This window comes from Citrus sinensis, chromosome 7 (genome assembly GCF_022201045.2).
Source record: "Citrus sinensis cultivar Valencia sweet orange chromosome 7, DVS_A1.0, whole genome shotgun sequence".
Taxonomy (NCBI): Eukaryota; Viridiplantae; Streptophyta; class Magnoliopsida; order Sapindales; family Rutaceae; genus Citrus; species Citrus sinensis.
In genome coordinates this window covers 24301967-24327198 of record NC_068562.1, presented here as the reverse complement: position 1 = coordinate 24327198, position 25232 = coordinate 24301967, and the positions used below count along the sequence as shown (strand labels likewise).

At 33.1% G+C, this 25232-nt stretch overlaps 4 protein-coding genes across 5 annotated transcripts; 3 read left to right on the top strand and 1 right to left on the bottom strand.

The window, feature by feature from the left end:
- Positions 1-8673: 8673 nt before the first annotated feature.
- LOC102607672 (mitogen-activated protein kinase kinase kinase 3) lies at positions 8674-13722 on the top strand. The gene is made up of 11 exons (XM_006464921.4): positions 8674-9240; positions 9871-10197; positions 10313-10400; positions 10518-10580; positions 10710-10870; positions 10964-11039; positions 11223-11282; positions 11410-11517; positions 11620-11856; positions 12910-13013; positions 13106-13722. The coding sequence occupies exons 1-11, from the start codon at positions 8843-8845 to the stop codon at positions 13368-13370; spliced, it is 1887 nt and encodes a 628-aa protein (XP_006464984.1). The 5' UTR covers positions 8674-8842; the 3' UTR covers positions 13371-13722.
- A 1751-nt stretch (positions 13723-15473) lies between these two features.
- LOC102608159 (uncharacterized) lies at positions 15474-19287 on the top strand. Of its 2 annotated transcripts, none has more exons than XM_006464922.4 (4): positions 15474-15905; positions 16002-16107; positions 16422-16633; positions 17653-19287. In XM_006464922.4, exons 1-4 carry the CDS (start codon positions 15717-15719, stop codon positions 18982-18984), a joined length of 1839 nt encoding a protein of 612 aa, XP_006464985.1. In that variant the 5' UTR covers positions 15474-15716; the 3' UTR covers positions 18985-19287. The 2 variants fall into 2 exon arrangements, with proteins under 2 accessions (XP_006464985.1, XP_006464986.1); XM_006464923.4 differs by having other exon boundaries at positions 15868-15905; positions 16385-16633.
- Positions 19288-19520: 233 nt separating this feature from the next.
- LOC102608658 (hypothetical protein) lies at positions 19521-21086 on the bottom strand. Its single transcript, XM_006464925.4, has 6 exons — positions 20754-21086; positions 20596-20651; positions 20408-20473; positions 20261-20302; positions 19968-20027; positions 19521-19712 (listed from the first exon to the last, which is right to left on the bottom strand). Exons 1-6 carry the CDS (start codon positions 20989-20991, stop codon positions 19683-19685), a joined length of 492 nt encoding a protein of 163 aa, XP_006464988.1. The 5' UTR covers positions 20992-21086; the 3' UTR covers positions 19521-19682.
- A 685-nt stretch (positions 21087-21771) lies between these two features.
- On the top strand, positions 21772-24830 carry LOC102609125 (ABC transporter I family member 10). The gene is made up of 6 exons (XM_006464926.4): positions 21772-21972; positions 22113-22287; positions 22774-22860; positions 23864-23989; positions 24075-24197; positions 24439-24830. The coding sequence occupies exons 1-6, from the start codon at positions 21902-21904 to the stop codon at positions 24646-24648; spliced, it is 792 nt and encodes a 263-aa protein (XP_006464989.1). The 5' UTR covers positions 21772-21901; the 3' UTR covers positions 24649-24830.
- Positions 24831-25232: the final 402 nt, after the last annotated feature.

Sequence of the window (25232 nt, the reverse complement as noted above, 5' to 3'; positions counted from 1 at the left end):
TATATTAACTTAATATATATATAAAGAACCAATCTGTTTCAAGTTTCAACAAAATATTTCTCTCTTTTTTTTTTTAATATATTTCCCATGTGTTTAGGATCCTTCTCAAATTTAAGCAATAATTTATGCATCTCCTATTATTTGACAGTTTCTAAATGAAGACTTAGTCAAATTGTCTTGGAAAAATCACACAAGACCACGTCAAAGTCAAAATGGGGTCTTCAGTTATGTCCATTTATTAATATTTTGTTTATTTTCTTAAAGTTCTGATTCTCCAAATCAGTGCTTTTGTTGACGCTTGTAGAAGGAGACGACTCATTGAAAAAAATAAATAAATAAAAATTGATAAATATTTCTAGGTTCAATTTATTAATATTTCAAAATCAATGAGAATCGAGATGTTCATGTACGTTGCTGTTATCATACCTCTATAAATGTAGATATTATTTATTCGACGGCTCAATAAATTGAATGCGGTGATGATGATGTGGTGGTCCATTATGCAAATTGTTGACTATTTCGCCGTTAATGCTTAACACATAATATTCATCCAAAATAAATGCTAACATATTATTGATGAAAATGACTGGCCCTATCCCAATTATGTTATTTTTGCTCGAAAATTGCTTTGAATGGAGTTGTTATTGTGGGAATATAGTTTGATGATTAGAGAATTTGTATTTGTGGTGCTATTCAAATGCAAATTCGCAGTTTAATAAATCATTAAATGGAAAAGATAATAAAATTAATTATAAAAGTAAAAGTTATTTTTAAGTTTGCTCATCGACATGTGCGAAGTTAAAAGTTAGCTAACCTAAACTAAATTTTTTGAAAAAAAAATAGTTAATTATAATTTATAAATTTACATTTATTAATATTTATAAAAAAAATAAAAATAAATCTAATAGCCCACCCCAAAAAATAATGCTAGCTTCGCCACTGCTCATCGGACTTCGGTTGGATCATAACAATGCTATCTGGGTATCGTTCAACATATTTCTAATTGTAATTATTTTTTTTCCTCATACTTGGATTGTGATGTAATATTTAAAATTAAAAAAAAATCTTGTTATTTTTTGTCAAACGTGGGATTATGGAGTGGATGTGGGGTCACGATGTTAGAGTTGGGTAAATTAATAAGATATATATAGTGAGAATTCGAGGTGTGCCTTTAATTGCAAACCAACACAAAGTTTGTCACAATTTTTATGGTAATGGCTATAGCAGGACTTGAAGATATAGTTTTTAAATAATTTTATTTAATTAGTTATTTGAGTTTAAATTTTAAATATGTAAAAAAATTAAAATTAATTTAAAATTTTTATCTTTAAAAAAACTAATAATATATAACTTTTTTTCTATATTTATAGTTTATGTCTTAAAATGTGTTTGTACACATATTTTTTAATTTGTTATATGTAACAAAAAAATTATTAACCTTACAAGTAACATGTGGAGCCATATCTATGATAAGTGAAAGACAAGTTTTTTGAGATTGTACAAAAGGTTTGAGCTCGAAATGAACTCACATGGACTGACGGACGGGAAGAAATTAAGTTTTTATTTATAAAAAAAATGCTTTTGCACAAAGCAATATAATATATTACCCAAAAAATCATCCTTCCAATGATTTATTTAATTATTAATATATATATCTTTAAGAGATGTAGCCAAACGATTCACGAGCTATGCTATTGGTTTATTTGAATCCAAAATGGCTCCTAGCCACCACTTGCCCAAGTTGCAACAGTTGTTATAAATTATGGCTTTTAGGTGGCATGGAAGGTAAGGCGTGCACAGGATAAATTCATCACAAGTACAATAATAATATCAAAATCACAATCAATATGATTGAAGATAAAGGAAGATTTTAGATTGTGTAATAAAAAATAAAAAAAATATTTTTTTAAAATTTATTTCCTGTTTTGATGTTTTTGGTTACAGATCTAAAAAGTTAGAGGGTCGATCTATTCGATTAACTTGTCATTGTATTAATCAGAAGAATCAACACTGGCGCTAAAGAACATTTTGAAAGAGCATAGGAGTTATCTTTACCAAGAGAAAATTTATGTTGTATCATGTATAGTTGAATTTAATATAATTAGCACTTACATGTTGATTTTTTAAAATACATGAATACACAGCGTAATATTATTTATTTGTTATATGACTAAAGTAGAATTTCTCCTCCTTACTCAATTTATATGCACATCTTTAGTGAAATTGAATCATATATATGATGCCCCATTGGACGCTACTAAGCTTCCAATAATTTTACCAATAAATGCCGTTTAGTGTAATCTTGTTGCTATTGTTACCATCTTTTTATTAGTTTCTTCATGTTGTAATATTATTATTTTAAAGAAAGAACATTAATAACTCTTTAGTTGAGTTTGTAGTTTTTGAGAGGTTTAAAAGTGATTATGAAAAGCTAAAAACAAATTTTGGTATTTGGTAAATTTTTTTAAAAATCACCTTTGAAAAATCGCCTTATCCTACAATAGATTTTGAAAAGAAGTGAATGAATAGTTTTAAAAATATGATTTTGATAATCACTTTAATAGTTAATACAATTCCATATATATCCTCATATATATTATAAAAATTCAAAATTATCCTTATTAATTAGGAAATAGATTAATAACAAAATATTTATTATTATTATTATCAATTATATTGAGATAAAAAAATAAAAAATAAGATTAATATTATAAAATATTTATTTTAGTTATCAGCTTTTAATGTATGCAAAAAAAATTTATATACATGTTTATAAATTTGTAATTAAATTTATTTAATATTATATATTATTCAGTCATTTATATTCTTATAACAGTTTAACAATAAGATTTACTAAATACACCTGACTACTTTTAAAATTCACAATACTTTCAAAAATAAAATTTTACCAAACATTCAATTAATTCATGCCCCCCAAGGGTTGGGTTGGTAACAGCACGAAGGTTGTAGCCGCTAACCACCCAGGTTCGATCATTCAGGGTGGTAACGTGAAAAAAAAAAACTATTTGGGTTTTGTTCACCCCTTACTTATTTTTATTTTTATTTTTTAAAAAGTTCAACTAATTCACTTCATAACTGATTACTTAAATAACATATTTAACAATAATTATTTTAAAAGTTACAATATTACCAAATTTTAAAAAAAAGTTCAACTAATTCACTTCATAACTGATTATTTAAATAATATATTTAACAACAATTATTTTAAAAGTTACAATATTACCAAATTGGCCTTTAGTGCAAATGATTGGACTTCAACTATAATGTAATAAGTCATATCCAAGAAGTATTGAATAGTACTTACATGGATGGAGAGGGAATTAGTTGTCATTAGCTAAATAATAATTAAAAAAAGGGTGGGGTTATTTAAAGCCACTAAATTTCTCTCTATACCCACTTATTAAAATTAAAAGTTTCAAAATTGAAAATTACGCTTCTCTCATTTTCTTTTTTTGCTTTAGTATTTGTATTTTTTCTCTTTATATTATCACATTATATGTCTTGAAGTTTTATTATTTTGGCCATTGATTCTTTTCTTTTCTTAAAAAATCAAAATTCTATTTCTTTATTTCCTATTACCATTCCGTTCCTTTCCTTTTATTCATCTTAGATTTGTTATATCAAGTATAAATATGAAACCTAGATAGACTTTTATGATTTCCTTGGCTGGTAAGAAATGATCGATAGTCTTTTTTTTAATTTTTTTTATGGGAGGTTATCTATCTGCCAAATACTAAAAGCTATTGCCTATTGTGAAGCTCATTTTGAGAAGTTGAGAAAACCAAGCATTAATGTTTATTTGAAACTGAAAGAAAAATTTTAAATTACCTATAGTGAATGGGAGGAAATGGGAGAGAAAAAGCAGTATGGTTAATAAAGTAATTTTATCCAAAACTAAGTAGTGTACTTTTATGTCATATTATAAAAAAAAAAAAAGGAAAGAAAGAGGGAGAAGAGCTATATTGTTCTCTAATTAAATGAATTAATAATCCTGACACATATTAAGAAATTAGAATTAAAATAATATTTCATCATTAAAATGCATTGTGATGAATAATTATCAAATAATAAACGTCATTAGAGTGCTAAAACCCACATGAAATTTGAAATTTAAAACTAATAGAATTTATTACATTTGTGAATTGTGATCCCATAAATTATTATTATAGTGGTTCTTAGTATCTTTTATCCCCTGTTGATTTGCCACTTAAATTATATAATACTACCGAATATATACATATATTCATATACATATACATATAAAATTAGCATTAGCAAAAACAAATTATAACTACCCTCCCACTCGCCGGCACTAATTAATTAATTAAAACATCATTCCACAAATTGTTTAATGTCTCGCTCCCACGCGCAATAAATTAAAATATGTATTATTAAATTGTAAGTTGAGAGTGCGTATAAATAATTTCTCTTAAAATTATTTTATTAAGTATTTTGTCTTATATACCCAGTTTTGGATAAGGAAATTTAATATATTAATTGAAATTTAAAAAAGTAACATAACAACCCCTCATTCGTTGTCCCTTTCTTTTTTAAATTGCAGATCATACAGGAGAGATATTCTCAAATCATCCATTTATTATAATTTTTCATTGGGGAGATATTATTACTTGAGTTATTTTTTTGAAAAATTAATTTAGGTATTTGTTGAAGCTCAAACCTAGGAGCCGAGCCCTACGAACCCCGACTTGTTCCAATTGGCGGTAGACCTTATCTTCTTACTTCGAGTTTTGATTGTTTATCATGATCTAATATAATATATAAACAATTAACAAAGGCAAAGGCTCTATAAGACTAGAGGGGGTAAAGGGTACCGGCAAATTTTGAATTTTTTTTTTAAGTTTCTAAATAAAATATTAAAAATTAGGTATAAAAAGATTGATTTACCCCTTGCACACTTGATATTTAAATCTTTTAAAATTTTCCTTTTGTTAATTACTTTTACAACAGTAACTCAATTATCAATTAAAACCGTTACAGGTAACACTATAATTACAGATGGAAAAATAGTCTAAAATCGATTCCCTACTAACACTTGAAGTTTAAACTTGATCCCTTCGAAGACATACTCCGTGCTTTACCCCTGACAATTAAACTAGGTGTTCGCAACAAGATGTACTTAAGGACTGGAATTCTTTTAGAGAAATTGTAAGTTTTCCTCTACTAAAATTAATATATACCACTTACTCTTTTATTATTTTTATAATAGTCAATATCCCCGAGGCAACATAATTTTATAGTACTGCCCTTATTTTTAAATATACTTTTAGTCATATTTACTATAAATTGAATAAATCATATAAATAAAAATTAAGTAATAAAAATAAGAAGTATATTTCAATATTAATGTGTTATATATAATCTCAATCGTTCAAAAATACACTAATTTTAACCGATTAAAAATAACATGTAATGTTATACTTGCAAAATTAGGGAATAAAATTTATAAATTAATAATAGAGCAACAAATAGTTTTATATAAATAAGTATCTACAAACTTACATGGTACAAAGAGATTGGTTAAAAAGTAATAGCACTTTTCTTTTTAATTATATGAGTCCATGATGATTTTATATAATCAATCTTCTTATGTCATATCAGTTTGTACATATTTATTTGTACAAGGTATTTGTAGAAGTAATATAGTCACGGATATCCATTAGTCATCTCTCTTCCTATAATGCACCCACTTCTTTTCTAAGAATTCTCGAGTCAATATGGAATTAGATGACGCTTTTTAAGATTTGGATATGAAATGAATATCGATGCCAAAAAATACCTTGTTAGTGAATATTTTCTCTTTGAAAATTATAACTATGGGGTACTCTTGAAGAGGAATTTGGATGAGACCAACTTGGTAGGCCCAATCGATTGTATTTTGTCATGTAGCAGAGTGGGATATATAAAATTTGAAAAAAAAAATAATGTTAGGTATTACAATATTTAAGTTTTAATTTGAGTTTTAATTAGTATATTATGTACTTACTAAATAGTAGTAAAATAATTTTATGAGCTATGAAATCTATCATCTAATAAATGGGTGATACCTGGTATTAGAATTTAAATTAAAACTCAAATATTGAAATTCCTAACATTATTGATTAAAAAAGAGATGGGGTTATTTAAATCTATTAAATTACTCTATAAACTATTTACTAAACAAACCTCCTACTAAAATTTGAAAATTAGGATTTAACTTTATTCACCCACTTTAATACCAAATACATTCTCTGATTACAAAAATTCTCAAATGATCTATACATCCACTGGTCCCATTCAAATGCAACCAATCCACTAGTTTTAAAGCATTCGATTCTATTTATCAATATCAAGCAACCAAAAACGTATTTGAATTGGAATTGATCTGAATTTTGCTAAATTCCTAAATCTATCTCTATCGCCATCTATTTCTTTGCATACATAACAAATCCAAATTAAAATTGAAGTACTAATAGAACGTAAATTTGGTTACTCATACAACTTTGTTAGAAGATACAACCTCGTAAAAATGATAATTCTTTTTTTTTTTTTTTGCTAGGCTCGTGTGTGTTTTATAGCCATCATGATTTTTTTTAAAAATTTTGTAACTATCGATTTGTTGTTGAACTAGAGTGAAGATTTATTTATACGAGTAGTAGCAGGGTTAATCTATGATAAATCACTATATCACTACAGAGATTGAAGGTGTAGTATAGATGGCGTTGAAAGATGAGTGTATGAATAAATATTGACTTGTATAACTTGTATATATCACTAATTTAAGTAACAAAAGTATTTTGGAATAAGTGGGTGTAGAGGTACATATAAGTAATTTTAGTAACAAAAGTATTTTCAAATAAGTGGGTGTAGAGGTTATTATGATAGAGTTCAAAAATCGTCACCCATTAAAAAAAAAAAAATTATATTGATAAGATTCACTGCTGTGTCACACGATGACGGGTAAGTGACGCATTTGCAGTGTACACAAAAAAGTCTACGCTCAACTTCACATGGTATCTACTGTTTTATTAAATAAATAAAAATTAAAAGTAACAAAAATAATTACTAATTTATCGTAAAAAACCAAATCCAAAAGCGAGACACCGAGTCACCGACCCACACGCTTCTACTAGAAGCCCACCAATCTCTATCCGCGGGCATGGCAAAGTTGAATTGTTCGTGTTCTATTATTATATTATATAAAATAATTAATACATGCTTTTTGATACTTCGTTATCATACGTGTCAGGCAACAGTGCTTTATTTTATAAATTCATTAGGTGTTATTTGTTATGCCTCAATGTTATTATCGATTTTAAAATATGAGTTTGAGTTGTTATTGATCTGATATCTCAATTAGTAGAAAATCCAAATATATTGTGAGGTTGTGTTGTTACTATTATTATCTTTTTTGTTTCTTAAAATTTAGTTTCAAAAATTCAATTATTTTGAAATTTAAAAGTCTAAATAGATTATCCCTACTGTAATTTAAATATATTAAAATGTAAATTTCAGACAACATATATTATAATTCAATAGATTGTGTCTACTTGTATTTTGGAACAGTCGAGGTATAATTTTATTTTTTATATAATGTACATGTAAATTTCAATAATTACAAATTATATTTTAGTGATATGATCATTATGCATGAAATCATATTTTATCATAATTTTCTTGGACCCCAAACTCATAAGTAAATTATAGCAACTAAAAATTAATAAAGCACATACACCCATGTAGATTCTCTCTTTACCCCTTTTCCTCTTGCCAATTTTTTCTTTTTTTTTTTAATTAAATATTTAAAACATCACCAACTCCAACTACATGTACTCGCACGCACACGTAAACAACACCCACTCTCTTTTTCGGATTTATTTATTTATTTATTTTTTAACAAAATCTCTCCCTCACAAAAAGAAGGAAGAAAACGGAAAAAGAAAATAAAAAAAAATAAAGTGACACGTCATCCTCTTCTCTCTATTAAAAAGTGCCACGTCATCAGCCTCCCATTATCCAACCACCGCTTGCCGTCCCCTTTCTCACACAGCCTCCCTTAGCTGTTCCTCACTGTAGCCAATGGGCCCCACTTCACTCTCTCTCTTTCTCTGTCCGAAGCCATTTCTCCATTTGGGATAATAACATGCTAATCCCTGTTCTTTTTTCGCTCTTTTCTCACACTTGCATCAAATAAATCCAAGAGAAGAGAACTATCTTAATGACCAAATTGGGCCTGATTTGACATTATAGTTAGCCAACTGTACTTTCTGAAACTATCACATTAAAGTATTTAATAACACTTATTATTATAATTTTAAAAATTAAATTAATTTTATCTCACATTTTTATTTTAAAAAATTATAATAATTTTATTATTTTTGTAAAAAATTTAAATAAAAATCATTTTTATCGCATATTATTAAGTTTTATTTCGTACTACGAAGGCGTTGTATTGCTAATTACTAACTGGGTACCTTAAAACCATATAAGACGTTGCACAATTGAATTTGACTCGACTTGTTTGATACAGACATAGAAACTATATCAATTTCTGAAAAAAAAAAAAGGAAAAGGGGTCTCAACATTATTAACCCATTTCTCGTTTCCTTCCTCTTTCCTTCCTCATATATAATCTGCTGTCAGAACCCAAATCAAAACTTTCCTTTTACTCGAGGAGACTCTCCTCTCTCTTCTTCTTCGTCTTCATCTTCTTCTTCTTCTTCTTCTTCATCTTCATCTTCTTCTTCATCTTCTTTTTTAATTGTATTTTTCAATAAATTTAAAGAAATAAAAATATCCTTATCTTTTTTTTTAATCACTAAAAATGCCTGCTTGGTGGGGTAAAAAATCTAGCAAGAACAAAGACGAGAGTCATAGTCCACAAGGCAATCACTTCAACTTCATCAAATTCTCCGGCGACAAGAAGAAAGAGAAGAACGACAGGCCCAGGAGCTTCGATGGCGTGATTTTCACGCGCAGCTCCCCGCGTGAGAGCAAAGACTATGGCATCGCCGGAGCTGGGTCGTCCGGGTTTTCGGGTTTTGATTCGGATTCTGGGGAGAAAAAAGGCCACCCTTTGCCTCGGCCGTTGGATTCCATCATGCAGAGTGATCATGGAAACGGGTTAGGATCCGGGTCGGGTTCGGTTTCAAGTGTTAGCTCTTCTGGGTCATCTGAGGATCACGTGATTGGCAGTGATCAGGGTCAATTTGGTGGCTCTAGGTTAGTTATTTGTTCTGAATGATTCATTTCATACTTTGATCCTTTTATTTTATTTTATTTTATTTTTTGGTTCGTTGTTGTTTGGTAAGTAAAAATCGTGCATTTATTTTGATTCATTTGCTTTTCTCTCTTTTTTGCGCTTTGTAATTTTGTGATGTCAGAGACTCAGAGTTGGGTTGGTTTACCACAAGAAGATTTCTTTTAAAATTTGTCCAAATGTCAAAACCCGAAAGACACGGCATGAATTTACTGTCAGTTCTGATCTATTCTGTCAGCCCAGCCCGCATTTTCAGAGGCTTTTCTGTCAGAATTTGTTGTCTTGGGAGTTGGGTTTATTAATTATTTCCCAAATCAGATGATCAATACACAAATATGGTGGTGTATACTGTTTGCTCACTCGTACTTGTTCAATTTACCAATATTTTACCTATAAATTAATTCACAGAAGTTTCCCTTTTGAATATATATATATATTGAGTTTTGTAGATGGATGGTGGATATAATTCTAAATCAATATACTTCACTAGGCATTTGAATAATTGTTTAAGGCAATTGTGTATTAAGAAGAACTGCAAGAATTGTGTAAGCTATGCTTCTAAAAGTGGAGGTACTTGTTTGTTTGTAATGTAGGTCATATGGTGATCCAAGAGTCAATGGTGACATCAAGTTTAATTTGATGCCAAAAAGTCCGTGTGCTGGATCACGAGGGCCTACAAGCCCCACCTCGCCTCTGCATGCACGTTTGTCCGGGATGAGTGTTGATTCGCCTACAGGGAAGGTTGAAGATGGAAAATCTCAATGTCATAAGCTGCCTCTTCCCCCGGGTTCTCCCACTAGCCCTTCTGCTTTGCCTTGCTCAAGGACTAGTGGAGTGACCGAAAATAGTCTGTCGAAATGGAAGAAAGGAAAGCTTTTGGGAAGGGGGACTTTTGGGCATGTTTACCTTGGTTTTAATAGGTAATGGAAAATCTTCTTACAGGTTTATTTCAAGTTATATGTCGAGTCAAAAAATTTCTTCATGACATTATAATTGCATACTCTTCTAATTGTTTTGTATTTGCAACTTTAACAGTGAAAGCGGGCAGATGTGTGCGATAAAAGAAGTCAGGGTTGTTTGTGATGATCAGACATCCAAAGAATGTTTAAAGCAACTGAACCAGGTTATTCTTTTGCCTTATATTTCCTTAACAGATGGTGCCAGATGCATGATATCTATGAGTTATCCATTTGATCTTTTGAATTTTGATGGATTCATGATCCTTATTTCTCGTCAACAGGAGATAAACTTGCTCAGCCAGCTTTCACATCCAAACATAGTTCGTTACCATGGAAGCGAACTGGTATGATGGTTTAGAGGGCAAAGCTTTATACCAGCATGTGTGCTATCATAATTACGGAGAAACACATGTATAGAAAATGTTGAATTGGAACATGATTTGTAATAAAGTGCTGGTTTGTTGTGTCCTCAGAGTGATGAAAGGCTCTCAGTGTATTTGGAATACGTTTCTGGTGGCTCTATCCACAAATTGCTTCAAGAATATGGTCCTTTTAATGAACCTGTTATTCAAACATATACCAGGCAGATTCTTTTAGGACTTAATTATTTACATGCAAGAAATACAGTGCACAGGTAATTGGGTATTAATACTAATTGTGACTTGCTAATGGTTTGTTCTGTTATTGTTCTTCTCTTAAGTTTAAAGGGTCTTGTCTTGCATGGCAGGGATATTAAAGGAGCAAACATCTTAGTTGATCCTCATGGTGAAATCAAGCTGGCAGACTTCGGCATGGCCAAGCATGTATGGTTCATCTTAGCCTGTAGATATGAAGCTTATTAGTAGAAAACTGAAAACTTTGTATCTGTTTTATTGAGGCAATCAACGGAATCTTAACAATTGTGTATAGTTGAATAGTTGTCTTTTCGGCATTACTTTTGGTTATCCATTGTTAACATTGCTGATAATATCTTGTATGTGTGTCAGATGACTTCTTGTGCTTCAATGCTTTCATTTAAAGGAAGCCCTTATTGGATGGCACCTGAGGTATTCCCACATTCCCTTCCCAATCCATTTTTTTTTTGGGTGATTATTACCAGAAAAAAAAATCTCTTTCATTTTGAGTAATTCAACCTTTTTTTTTCTCACTCGTATTTGTAATGATTCTTCTTAGGTTGTAATGAACACAAATGGCTATAGTCTTACTGTGGATATATGGAGCTTGGGATGTACAGTTCTTGAAATGGCCACATCAAAACCACCATGGAGCCAATATGAAGGGGTGCGATATAAAAATTCAGAAAGTATTTATTTGGAATTTATCTGTCTGCTTGTTTAGCTGTAGATTGTTTACAAAACCAAAATCATTTGATTGGATCTACAGGTGGCTGCAATATTTAAAATCGGAAACAGCAAAGATATTCCGGAAATTCCAGAGCACCTTTCAGATGATGCCAAAAGTTTTATAAAGCAATGCTTGCAACGGGACCCCTCAGCACGCCCTCCAGCCTCCAAACTGCTAGACCACCCCTTTGTTCGTGACCAAGCAGTAGCAAGAGCTGGTAATGTCAACTTAGCCAAGGATTCCTCTCCCTACTCCCTTGATGGAAGCCGCACGCCGGTATGCTCTAATGTTTCTTCTGAAATTTTAGATTACTTGTCTTTTCTACCATCTAGATGTTAGTGCTTATTTTATGACAGCTTTCTAGATTTACAAAGTACTTGGTACAGCTATCGGAATGATTTTTGAGTACTGGTTTTGGATATTGGAATATATAGCTTGCTGATTTCCATCTCAAGTTATAGCTTCTATTTTTCAAGTAAACTTACAATGCACTTTTTCTACCCTTTATTCTTTCCTGAATGCATTTGAATTCTGGAATACTCCACATATATTGTCAGCGTTTGTTATATTGTGAATTTATGATGAATGCATACTCCATTGTTATTGGGACGATCGTATGTTATATTATGCCTATTGCTAATTTATTGGTTAGTGTTTTGGTAATTCATACCTATGTGCGCTAGAATCTAGATAATGAAACGATCAACATCTCATGTAATAGCATTCAAGTCAATAGTGCCTAGTAGTCTAACAGTTGCAGTCTTTTGGGGGTTTTAACTGAAACCTAGGACTGAATCTGGCCATCAGAACAGTGGATTGTGGTGGGAAGATTATGAAAGAGGGAGAGGGCTGCAACATTCAGAGCACAGCAGTGGTCTAAAAGAAAGCATGAAAAGTTGCCATGAATCTTTCATTAGGTCTAGGTGGATAACCATAGTTCTTCCCTGTGGGGCAGATGGTTAATACATGGGTTTTTCTTTAATAGTTATAGTTCATACGTGGGGTTTTCTTTAATAGTTCTATTGGTATACCTAATCCTTCAAATAGCCAAAAAAAAAATTCATTTTAGGGTTTTGCTTTACTAGTACTGTCAGGCATGCATCTTACTGTCTTAGAAGGGCATATAGATTTGGGAATTTTCCACATGATATGAAAAAAAGGTGTGAAAATGTAAGCCTATGGTATCGAATTTAGCTAATTGCTATGCTTGTACTTGGAAGAGCTGTCATTTATATTGTTCTGTAGATTGTACTCATTTAGACTAAATTCTGAAATGTAAACCTATGATATCAATTTTAGCTAATTGCTATGGTTGTACTTTGTGAGCAGCCAAAGTTAGACCTTCTTCCCACCAGAAAAAGTATCACCTTGTGTGAGGGAGACTATCTGGCAAACCCATTGGTCCCAACTTCGAGAGCCTTGAATAATCCAAGGTAGTAACGTGTTTTTCTTTTCATGTTTCTTCTCATGCTTCATGATTATATGTACTTTCTGATTAACTTCTGTATAATGCTTTTGCGTGCAGGGAAAATGCAAGAACGATTACTTCATTACCCGTATCTCCTTGTTCAAGCCCGTTACGGCAATACGGACCATCCCACAAGAGTTGTTTTCTTTCTCCTCCTCACCCAAGTTATGCCGTAATGGGACAAAGCAGTGGCTACAACTTAGGTGACTACTCAGGATACCCAACAAGATCAAACCCGAGATACATTAATGATCCTTGGCTTGAAACCTCCCTTTTAAAAGCGCAAACGCCAGGTACATCTCCAAGGTCAAGGCCTATTTGAGTGAGTGTAAATACCAATAGAACAAGTATATTTCCCAATTTCCCAGTCTCCCCAGAATGCACAGTGTGGTAGAATCACTTTTCTGCGATTGAGAAGATTCAGAATTTATGTTTGATTCTTGCTCTTGAGAAGATGTCAATGTTTTTTATCAACACATTTGGGTTCATTGCATGTGCATGCTCTTGATGCATGGGGGAGATTATGGATTTCTTGATTTTGTAACAATCTCTTGATTATTGTAAATGGAAAAATTAATGATCACTGCACTCTGTAACATTCATGTTGTATACTAGATCAATGTGTAATTCATGTTGTATACTAAGATAAATGGGTTCTTGTGCAGTTTGATTTAGTGGGACTATACTGGGTTGGATTCCTATGAAACTGACCTCTTCTGCAAGAACTGTAATGATATCTTTTTGTCAAAAAATAAATAAGGAGAACTCATGGTGTGAAAACTTCTCATGGTGTGAAAACTTACTGTCAATTTATCATATTTTACCTTAAAACATTACAAATTTTCAGGACAAAACCTTTATTAGTCAAAGCATTAGAGCTCTCCATATTCATGGCACAGACTGGTTGATTTCCTGAAACAAGAATCAGAAGAAAACACGCGTTATGGAAATTGTTGACATCTTTGATTCTATTGAAAAGCAATGTCGCAAAAATAAAAATACTAATTTGAAGATAAAAGAATATAGGACTACATGCATTATGGAAGTTGTAAAGATATGGAAAGCGGCTATATAAGCCTATATATTTTGAGCCTTGAGGTTTCCTCATGGCAGGGAAGAGAATCGCCTGCTTGATATTTTGTGAGTCAGTGAACAACATTGAGAGGCGATCAATACCCAGACCCCAGCCAGCAGATGGGGGCATTCCATATTCCAGCGCCTGTCCAATATCCTCATCCAGAGCCATTGCTTCATCCAATCTCAGGATGGTTAATGATGAATGTTGGATTCACACAAAGCTCTTCCAGAAAGTGCCCCACAAGTGTCTTGAGGAGGAGGGCATTTGATGTCATACTTGACACATGCAGCTGATAGGTATTTGTTAAGCCTCATCACTGCTCAAGTCTTTTGGTATTTGCAAGTTGGCTCTCTGTTCTATCATGTCAATTCTTCTGAAAGGGGGAGTGAAATCAATGTTAAATGTATTATACTTCAATGTGCAGCCACTAGTGATATCCTCGACCATTCCACTCAACATTTGCTCCGTGATGCCATCAAGTCACTGTAATCAGCGTGTGACCATCCAAGTCATTTGCTCGGTGGGGCCGTCAAGTCATTGTAATCAGCGTGTGACCAGAATTCGACCGCTTTCATGTCTGCTGAGTTTCTTGCATCTGCCATGACTTGGACTGTTGCACCTTCACCATACAAATCGTAAAAGAAGAGCCTTGATGAAGCAGATTGTTTGCCCATGATTCTTTCTCGTGAAGAAATTGAGATTTTGCTGAAGATGCTGCTGATTCCCGTTGCCTGAGCTGCCTCCAAACGTCCGTACAAAATCTGCATGGACGTGTGCTTGTCAATGAGCATTATTTGATTGGGCACTCAAGTTTGAATAATTTTGATCAACACCGAACATAAAAACTGATCAAACTAAAGAGATACTCCTCTTCACCGAGCGGCTCTCTATTTATATGTGTAGTAGTTTAATATGGAATCGTTATGGAATAAGAAACAAATAAAGAATCATTATTTAATAATGAGGATTAATTATTGTCTGTTTAGAATGTTTTAATCCTATTTCTGAAAAACTTTCAGTCCTAATCTTTTTAAAAATTTGTCTCTAATGATATAGTAGATTAATATTAGCTATCCCAATAATAAGTGGTTTTCAAATAATTTTATTTAGTTGGCGGTTGAATCATAAAAAATAAAAAAAATTATATGGACCTTTCCCACCCCCTCTATTTTTCAAAAGCTGTTATATAAAATAATAAAAATAAAATAAAATATATTAAACTATTAATATTTTTTTTTTTTGAGTTGGTGATAACAAATTAGATGGGCCAACCCTTAATGGGCTGTTAGCTCTGTATAGTTTTTCAGCATACCCCATTAAATGGCTGCGACGACTGACAATCTGAGATTCCGTCTATGGTTCCTAAGCATACCCCTAAACGGCAATGGCTGTTAAGATGAAAATACACGGTTAAATTTTATTTTACCGCCATAGATTTCCAAATTTCCTGCGCTTTCTTTCGTACCCTGGAAAGCTTTGATTTTGGGCTTCATAATTTATATTTTAAAAGCCTTTCATTTCCCCAATTCTCTCTCAAAATTTTCCCTCGTTTTCGCAGTAACCAAACGAACGTAGAACGAAAGAAACAATATGCCGATAGAAATGCCAAGAGGGTTACCATTCTCAGTAGACACATTCAGTCCAAATTCGAAGAAAAAGAGACACCATTTCGTAACACACGCCCACAAGGATCACATCACAGGCATCTCCACTCATTTTCAATTCCCAATTTACTCCACCCGCCTCACCAAATCCCTTATTCTTCAACATTACCCTCAGGTTTCCCTTTGTTTACCATTTTAGTGGTACTAATTTTGAAGAAATTAAAAAAAAAACTTTTGCCAATATAATTTTTATAATTTAATTGTTTTGCAGCTTGATGAGTGCTTGTTTGTGGGTATTGAAGTGGGGCAAGAGTTGGTTATTGATGACCCTGATGGGGAATTTACGGTTACGGCTTTTGATGCCAATCACTGCTCTGGTATTTGATGTTCTGGTTATTTGTTTGCTTCTTCCCTTTTTTTTTAATTAGTTTATTTTCTCAATTTGCTTTTATTTTGATGTTATGATAGATGTGTTTGTATTTTTTTTTTTTTTGTAATGTGACACTGACTATGAACTGTTTAGGTTTCTTCATCCCCCTAAAATCTATTCTTATTCTTATTCTTATTTTAAGATTATTCTGAACTGTATGAATAATGTATTGCATTGTAATTATGCCGTCATGTTGATAATGAAATGAGGATCCCTAATGACAGATAGTTCCTTGTGTGGCATGGATTATGTAAACCTCAGGAGCAGTCATGTTCTTGTTTGAAGGGAATTTTGGTACCATCCTGCACACTGGAGATTGCAGGCTAACACCCGAGTGCCTACAAAACCTCCCAGAGAAATATGTTGGGAAGAGAGGAAAGTTACCAAGATGTCAACTCGATTATCTCTTCCTGGACTGTACATTTGGGAAGTTCTCTCAGAAGCTCCCGAGCAAGCATTCCGCTATCCACCAGGTAATCTCAGTTGGTCTTTCATGTATCTCTGCAGTTCAAAATGATTTCTGACTCAGGATGCTTTCCCACCAATTAAGAATAGTGCATTTTATGTTTGTTTTTAGAAGTTTTCATAAGCTTAAAGAAACATTCAATCTTTGCTTAGAAACAAGTATGGGAGTGTTTGCACATTTGATGCTTGTGTAAATGTCATTCAATATGCAGATTGATTTTTGCCGTGGAGTGACAGTTATGAGTGGTACCGTCTGATGAGGGCATATTTTGAAAGTTTATCATACAGATACAATCTGTAGTAGAAGTTGGTGCACTTCAACAAATTTCAAGTGTTTTATAGTAAAAAATACTGCATATAGGTTTCAGGAATAGAGGCTTAATTGGTTTAATATTGCTGTGATTGTATGGCACTGACTTAAGACTGCACGCCTCTCGTATTGTCTTCTTACTGCCAAAAGTGAAATTTTGTTTGCCTATGTCCAGAAAATGTTGTATCTCTCCTCGATATTTTTATTCCAATCTAGGAATCATTAGAATTGTCAACTGGCTGTAATCATTGGTATTATAGAATTCCTATCAACTGCTTCAGAGTGAATTCAAAAGAGTGCGACATGTCAACTCCTGAATATCACAAATAGATACTATTTTGACTATTTGAACAATAATCTCTGTGATGGATATTGTTTCCTAACACTTTCATTATTCAAATGTTGGGAATTAAAGACAATGATACCTGGTGAGGCACAGAAGCAAAACTAGAGAGAAGACTTGGCATGTAATGAAATTTGTACTGAGCTTTGTTTGGTGGAATTTTCCACATGCTCTAATCAGTTTGAACTTGAATAAAATAGTATGCTGATGCTCTTAATATATGCAGCATTCTTACATTTTCTCTCTGTGTAGAAGTTGTGTGGGATGTTTGGTCGTTTGTCTTCCATGGGGGATTATATACCAACTCCTTCTTTTATCGTCTAAATTGCGAACAACAATGAACTAATGTCTACGGTTGTCTATTTATAAACCAGGTAATCAGTTGTATATGGAAGCACCCTGATGTGCCTGTAGTGTATCTGACATGCGATCTACTTGGTCAGGAAGAGATTCTGGCGGTTGTATCAAAAACCTTTGGGTCTAAGATATTTGTTGATAAAACCTCCAATCCAGAGTGTTTCCAGTCTCTGACACTCATGGTTCCTGAAGTTCTCTCCGAAGATCCATCTTCTCGTTTCCGGATGCTTGATGGATTTCCTAAACTGTATGAAAGAGCAAGTGCAATGCTTGCAGAGGCACAAGCTAATTTCCAGCCTGAGCCCCTTATTATCCGCCCTTCAGCACAGTGGTATGCATGTGAGGAAGATGATGCTGAGACTCAAAGTCAAAGGAAACTTAGATTTAATGAAGCTGTGAGGGACCAGTTTGGTGTTTGGCATGTTTGCTACTCAATGCATTCTTCTAGGGAAGAATTAGAGTGGGCTTTGGAGCTTCTTGCACCAAAACGGGTTGTATCAACAACCCCCACCTGCCGAGCTATGGAATTGGATTATGTTAGGAAGCACTGTTTCAGTAGAATAACTTCAGATGATCCTCTTTGGAAGCTTCTAGATATTAACTTACAGACTTCAGAAAAATTAGACGTATCAGACAAAGATGTGGTCTGCACTCCCTTGCTTGAAAGGCCAGCCCAGACTTCCGCAGATTCTGAACCAAAACCAGTTAAAAGATCTGCTGCTCTGAAAGGGATATTAAATTTGTCTTCCCCAAGCAAGAGGCTGCCTGTGACGTTATTTGGTAGAGCAAGACACAGTCTTGAGGATTCTAGTTTTTCATGTGAAGTAAAGAAATCCGGGAAAGATTACCCTCCACAAATAGTGGTCAATAGAACAGAACGAGGATTCTACTCTCAAGAGGTGGATGCTGCATTGAATTGCAAGAATAGTTTTGAGAACGAGGAAGAGATAGCTGTCACTTCAGAAGAAGTTTGTAAGAGTTCTTCTCATTCACAAGATGGTTCATGTGAGGAAAAGACAAAAGAATCCATGAAAGATGACCCTCAGGAAATAATTGCCAAAAAAACAGAACAACAATTCCCATCATTGGAGACGGATGCTGAAGTGAATCATGGGCACATAATTGAGAAAAAGTTAGAGACAGATGTTGCAATTCAATGTGGGAAGTTCGTCGAAAAAGATTATAGGAGTTCTTTTCATGCAACCATTGATCGTTCAAAGAACTTTAATGAGAGCTTGAGAAACTTGTACAGGTCAAACAATGTTCCTGTACCACGCCCTCTTCCCTCCTTAGTGGAACTCATTAATGCCAACAAACGTGCCAAGAGGAGATTCCAGTGCTATTCTTAATCTTTCTACAGTGAAGAATACAGATGTCATATTTGCTTTCTTCAATCTACGATTTCTATCATATGCCAGAGCTACAGTTGATTCATACAACAGTATGGTAGCAAGTTATACAATATCTTATTACAGTTATTCATGCTTGTCATGCCAGGTAAAAATGTTTGTTATACCTTAGATTCTTTCTTGCATGAATAAGGTGCATCCCATTAGATGCTATATCTTTAGCCAACATTGGAATTTATAGGATGTAAGAGATTGTACGGTTAATCTTATTCTAATTTGAAAGCCTTCATGCCTTCTTTGTTATGCCTACTTTGTTAGCTGGTCAGGTAATGGAGCTTATTTGTAACACTTTTATCCACCTTCCATAGGTTCTTGGCAGTGCTTTGGAATCAATGACTTTCTATGAGTTTTAAGGAGTTTAGGAACTTTACAACTCTTTTTTAGCCACAATATTATCATTACCTCAAATCTTTATATTTTGCTTTGATGCCAAATGAGTGCTTTAAGCCGCCAAAAATATCAGCCAGTTCCAGGCGAAAGCATACAACATCAGTTATATTGACACAATCTTGAACAAGCTACTACATTAGCTGCTGATGTAACAAAGAGATCTTCAAGAAGCAAGATGTATAATATCACATTGAGAAAGCAATGGAATCCATCACAAAAATAATGTAGTTCTGCTCTTGGAGTCGAGTTCATAATCTCTCATAATCAAGCTTATCCGACTGCAAACAAGCACAAAACGTCAGCACTTGATGAAACACCACAGAACACGACTAACGGGAAATATAAAATCAAAGTCAACCGAAGTTGGAATAGGCTAATGCACATGTTCATCACTGATCTTGGATGAGCTCAAGCTCGATGCACGAGTAACAAGCAGACTGTGATTATCAACCTAACTCTCATATTGGCTTAGTTTATGCTATCAAACAGCGGCATCATAGAAAGTGAATGTAGCATTATGCTATTAGCATTACCTTGATAAGCATGTCTGTTGGTAACCAAGCTGGTGCAGTAGGTATACCGACCCATGCAACCTGTAATTAAACGAATTGTCGTCAGCTATAGTAAAAATACTCCATGTTCATGTTCCTAATTCTATTTCTTTTAGCTAGGCCGTGATTTGTTCTAAATTTGGATGATATATGGAAGCATCAATTCACTGTAAGTTCAATGGTATTGCTAATTCCATAGAAGTTCGATGACAATGCAGTTCAGCTATCAATGGAAATTTCAAAAGCAAAGACATGGAGCATAAGAAGTTGCTTACAAGCGCATGCTCCCCCGTTTCAAAAATTCGTAAATCCAGAACCTGAAAGAGCAACAAAAAGGAATGTCAGAAAAGCAAAATTGCTCAAATGAAGCAATTTCAGACCACCATTTGATGTTTTTTGCTAAATAATGTAACAAAATATACCTCACCACGATCTTCATAGATGTAGTCCAAGCCCTTGTAGTAAGGTGGATGCCCAACTGATAGATACTGAAATGAAAACAAAACACTTCTAACTTCATAATTCTTAATTCAAGCGATCTAGAAGCCATAAACTAACAAAACATCTTAATTTTATTCCAAAAGAAACTGAAATAGTGAAATGCACTTACATTGATACTATTGAGATACTTCTCTTTATCAACTCTCACAATTTGACCTTTCTTCACTGCCCAAATCAAAAACCAACACCAAACAACAATTTAAAACGCACCCGTTTTAGTTTCCTTAAATTTGATCAAAATTTTCCCAGAAAATTCAAGAAACTCACTGGAATACACCGGCTTATTGGGACGCTTAGGAGCTGCAGTTGCAGGCTGAACACTACTAGTAGCAGAAGCAGAATTGGAGTCTTGAGTTTTGGTCTGCTTTGGCTTTTCTTTGTCAGCTTCAGCAGCAGCTTTTATGGGTCTAATGGATGAAAAGCGAAGAGGGTTTTTTCTTGAGGATTGAGTGAATGAAGTGAAGCAAGAGAATGAGCTCTGTGAGACTGTTGCAGACAACGCCATGGAAGAGAAGAAGAAGAAGAAGATGATGATGAAGAGAGCTCAGTTGAATGTAGAAGAAAGACTGGCTCTTTAGAGATAAGAGATGATTGTACATTTTCTTTTTTTACTTTTTATTCTCAACGGCCAGGTTTCAAAGACAAAAATCCGTTGGTTCCCGGTAAATCCTTTTATTTTCTATTTTTATGTACTTAATATTTTTTCAACTTTCTTTTAGAAATTTTGGTTCATTTATTTTGTTCAATTTTTTGTTTCAAAAAACTTCATAAAATATATTCAGAATAGATACATAATATTTATCGAAATGTCACATTACTCTAACAAAAAAAAAAAAGAAGCGATACCTTCCAAAAAAATTTAATTATTTTAACTTACTATCTTCTTTATTTTGAAATTTTAGTCAACTTTTATATTTTTTAAAGACGTATTTTGGTCAAATTAATTTTTTTATAAAAATGACATTTTAATTTCTCTTAGAATTTGTTTTTACTCCATACTTATCGAACTTAAAACTAGTGAATTTTATATTAAAATATCATATCTACTCTTCGATTTTCAGTTTATATTTTGATATAAAAAATAAAATAAGGTAACTTTCAAACGGTAATGAGGTAATAAAATTTTAGAAACAAATTCAAATAGTTAAAATAATTAGTGTTATTATCCTAAAATTTATTCACACTTTGTATTAAAAAAATTTGTTTTAATCTCAGGTAATTATTTTAAGTCTATAAGAGTAATATATTAATATTATATAATAATTTAAAAAAATAGTAAAACGAAATACAACATACAAGTAACATAAAACAGACCGAAGACAAGTTCATGTTAGCCAAAATTATTCAAATTCAATTGGCAGAAGCAAACGAGTTTGAGCAGTTGAAGTGTAATTGCTTTGATTGATTTACAAGTGATGAGGCTCGTTCGCTCCTTTACAGTTACACCTCATCTTCTCTCTCCGCCCCACTCCATCCATCCTTCTAGGTTCAATTTGAAAGAAAATTTTCAAAACAATTTTCGTTTCAGCTAGGCAATTTATCAAACACCTCGTGTGCTTTTTTTGGGCTATTTTTATTTTTTTTTCTGTGACTGGTTGTAAATTTCTGTTTTTTGGGTATCTGCAGGATTGATGGCATTGAGAGTGGTGTTGCAATTGAATGTAGCAATTTGAACTATTCAATCACTAAAAAGCAACGCAAATTGGTGCCAATTCTTAGGGACTGCTCATTTTCGGTTCCTTCGGGCCAGCTGTGGATGCTTCTTGGCCCTAATGGCTGTGGTAAATCTACCCTTTTGAAGGTAAACTAAGTTTTGTTGTGCCTTTTTCTTGCTTGAGCTTTCGAGGGCATACTTTTAGGCATATTTGGTTCCTGCTCTTTTAACATTTGATAATTGTTGGATTGAGTTTAAGATCTTGCTTTTGAGCTTTGGAGTAAAACACTTATGGTAAAAGCACTTCTTGTAAAAGAACTTTTGTGAAAACACTTATAAAGTGCTTTGCTAACCATAACTTGAAATAAATTTCTTCAAGATAAAAAAAGTTTGCTTGGACAAGTACTTGAGAAATGCCCTAGGAATTTTTTTTTTACTGCAAAATGAAAACTTATTTTTGATAATTAAAATTGTTCTTAATGGTTTAAAAATCACTCCCAAACATATGACTAATAACTGGTATAGTGATTGTGACGTGTGTTCTACGTCATGTGTTTTTGGTATAAGTGTAGCGTAAAATCGAGCAAATGAATAATGATGGATCTGCTGGTTTTTTTACTTTGGAGTGTGCAGGTCTTGGCAGGTCTTTTGAAACCAACAAATGGGCATGTGTATGTCAAAAGGCCTAAGAGTTTTGTTTTCCAAAATCCTGACCATCAGGTTGGCTTCTCATTCTTTTTCATCTTTTAGATAATAATAATTAATACCTACATTTTGCAGGAAATTTGTGCCCATTTTATTTTCTAGATTTTTTTTATTAAATACCAGTCATTTGGCAGAAAATTTTGGTGGAGCCAGAGGACAGTATTATAAATTATTCATGTCTTTCTCTTGATGTTCTTTCTTGCAAACCAGATGTCACAAGCTAGGAGAATCTATTCATTCCCTTTTCTTGCATTTTATCTACAAGTGTCTTATGGTTGCCATAGTTCCAGACAGTTAGAAAATAATTGGTGAACTTTTATGTAGTTATTTCATGATATAGGTTCTGATTTTCTCCCTGAATTCATGCTAGTCTAACTGGAGGTTGCATAATTATTCCAATGAAGCTTTTGTCTGTAATGAGTCAATGGTATTCAGGAGGGTGAGCCTTGATTTCGGTTGTCAACTATGTCCCCAAACTAGCAAATAAAATAATTGCAAAACACTGATGAGCTCCACCTTGGCGCTGAGGTATCATTGTTTCCGAGTTGCGGCCACTTTTCTTAGAGAAAACCCTAGCAGAATTTGTCTTTGATTGTTGGCTGATTTGAACATGATTGGTAAAGGGTACGTGTACTACTGAGTGGCATAAGGAGTGGTGAGGATTCAATTTATAGAGTGGATTAAGGGATAGGAGGTCATTTTTCCTGGCCTTCTAAACCAAGTGTGATTTCAGGAATTTTTGTAATATTATACTTCATTACTTCTGCTTTTATAATATTTCTGGTTGTGATCAGTCATGGCATTTTCTCTAAAATAAAAAGAATATTGGTATTCTTATCTTTTTCCTTTTACCCCCATTTTCTGTGACTAGAAAATAGCACCACTTGATATTTGATCTGTCAGATGATTTTAATGAAGTTAGATAATTGATCGACCAGTTCATTGACTGTTCTTTTAACTAAATTTGAATATGCAATAATTGGGCAAATTTACAGTGGCATCACCTGACGTGTTTCAGGTAGTGATGCCTACGGTAGAAGCTGATGTGGCATTTGGCCTAGGTAATCTGAATCTGACTCATGATGAAGTCAGATCCAAGGTGGCAAAAGCATTGGATGCTGTTGGCATGTCTAACTACTTGCAGGTAGATTACGTACTTTAGATAATTGAGGCATTGGCTGAAATTCTTACACATATATGATGGGTTTATCTTCTGAGGCATTTATCAGAGACCAGTTCAAACTCTCAGTGGCGGTCAGAAACAAAGGGTTGCAATTGCTGGTGCTTTAGCTGAAGCATGTAAGGTGTTGCTACTGGATGAGCTCACAACATTTCTGGATGAAAGTGATCAGGTAATTTAAATGATAGACCTGAAATTCAGTGTAGATAATGCTTAATGACGTCAAGTTTGTAGGCAAGGATAGAACATGATGAAGTACAGTTAACAATTGTTCAAATTCCTCGTTGATTAATAACCATTTCATTGACATTAGTTTTTAATGCTTGCTCATATACATTATATATAGCAACCTGTTGATTCTAGATTTTGTTGCCAATATTGAAGCAAGATTTGTTTTCATTATCTTATACCAGTTTGGGGTGATTGAAGCGGTAAAAAATTTGTTGGGTGATTCTGGAGAAGTTACAGCCTTGTGGGTTACCCATCGGTTAGAAGAGCTCGAGTATGCTGATGGTGCTTTTTACATGGAAGATGGAAAGATTGTTATGCAAGCGGATGGAGTAAGCATATTAAATTTCATTAAAAGTCGACAATCCTCTTATATTGAGAGGATCAATTCTTAAGGAGATCATTTCCTTTTTTGTCTTCCTTCATCATTCTATCTTTGTTCAAAAGAAAATGCTCTGCAACTTAAACTAAATTTGTGACAACTGAGTTGCACTCGGGGGAATTGCGTGAGATATGCCTTTTTCCCCCCCCCAAGATACCCAAAATATGTCTTAAATTATTTCACTCTTTAATTTTACGCACATATACTTAAAAAAATAGGAAAAGTATGAAAATATTCTCAATCAAGTGAAGTAACGAATCGAGTATACTCAACGTCAATTGAACCACAACCATTTAAATCCTCTAAATAATTCCCCACTTTTTTCATGTAAATCGGTAAGAGCCAATAATATTCAACCTTAATTGAACCATGATGATTAAGTCTTGGAAAAATTATCGATTTCTTTAATCAAGTTGGATAACGGGTTAAGTGTACTTGACCTCAATTGAACCATGACCAATTAAGTCTGCTGAAAATTCTCGACTCCTTTATTGAGGTCGGGTAATGAGTTGAGCATACTCGACTTTAGTTGAACCACGACCATTTAAGTTCCATGAAAAATTCTTGATTTCTTTCATGGAAGTCGGATAAAAAGTT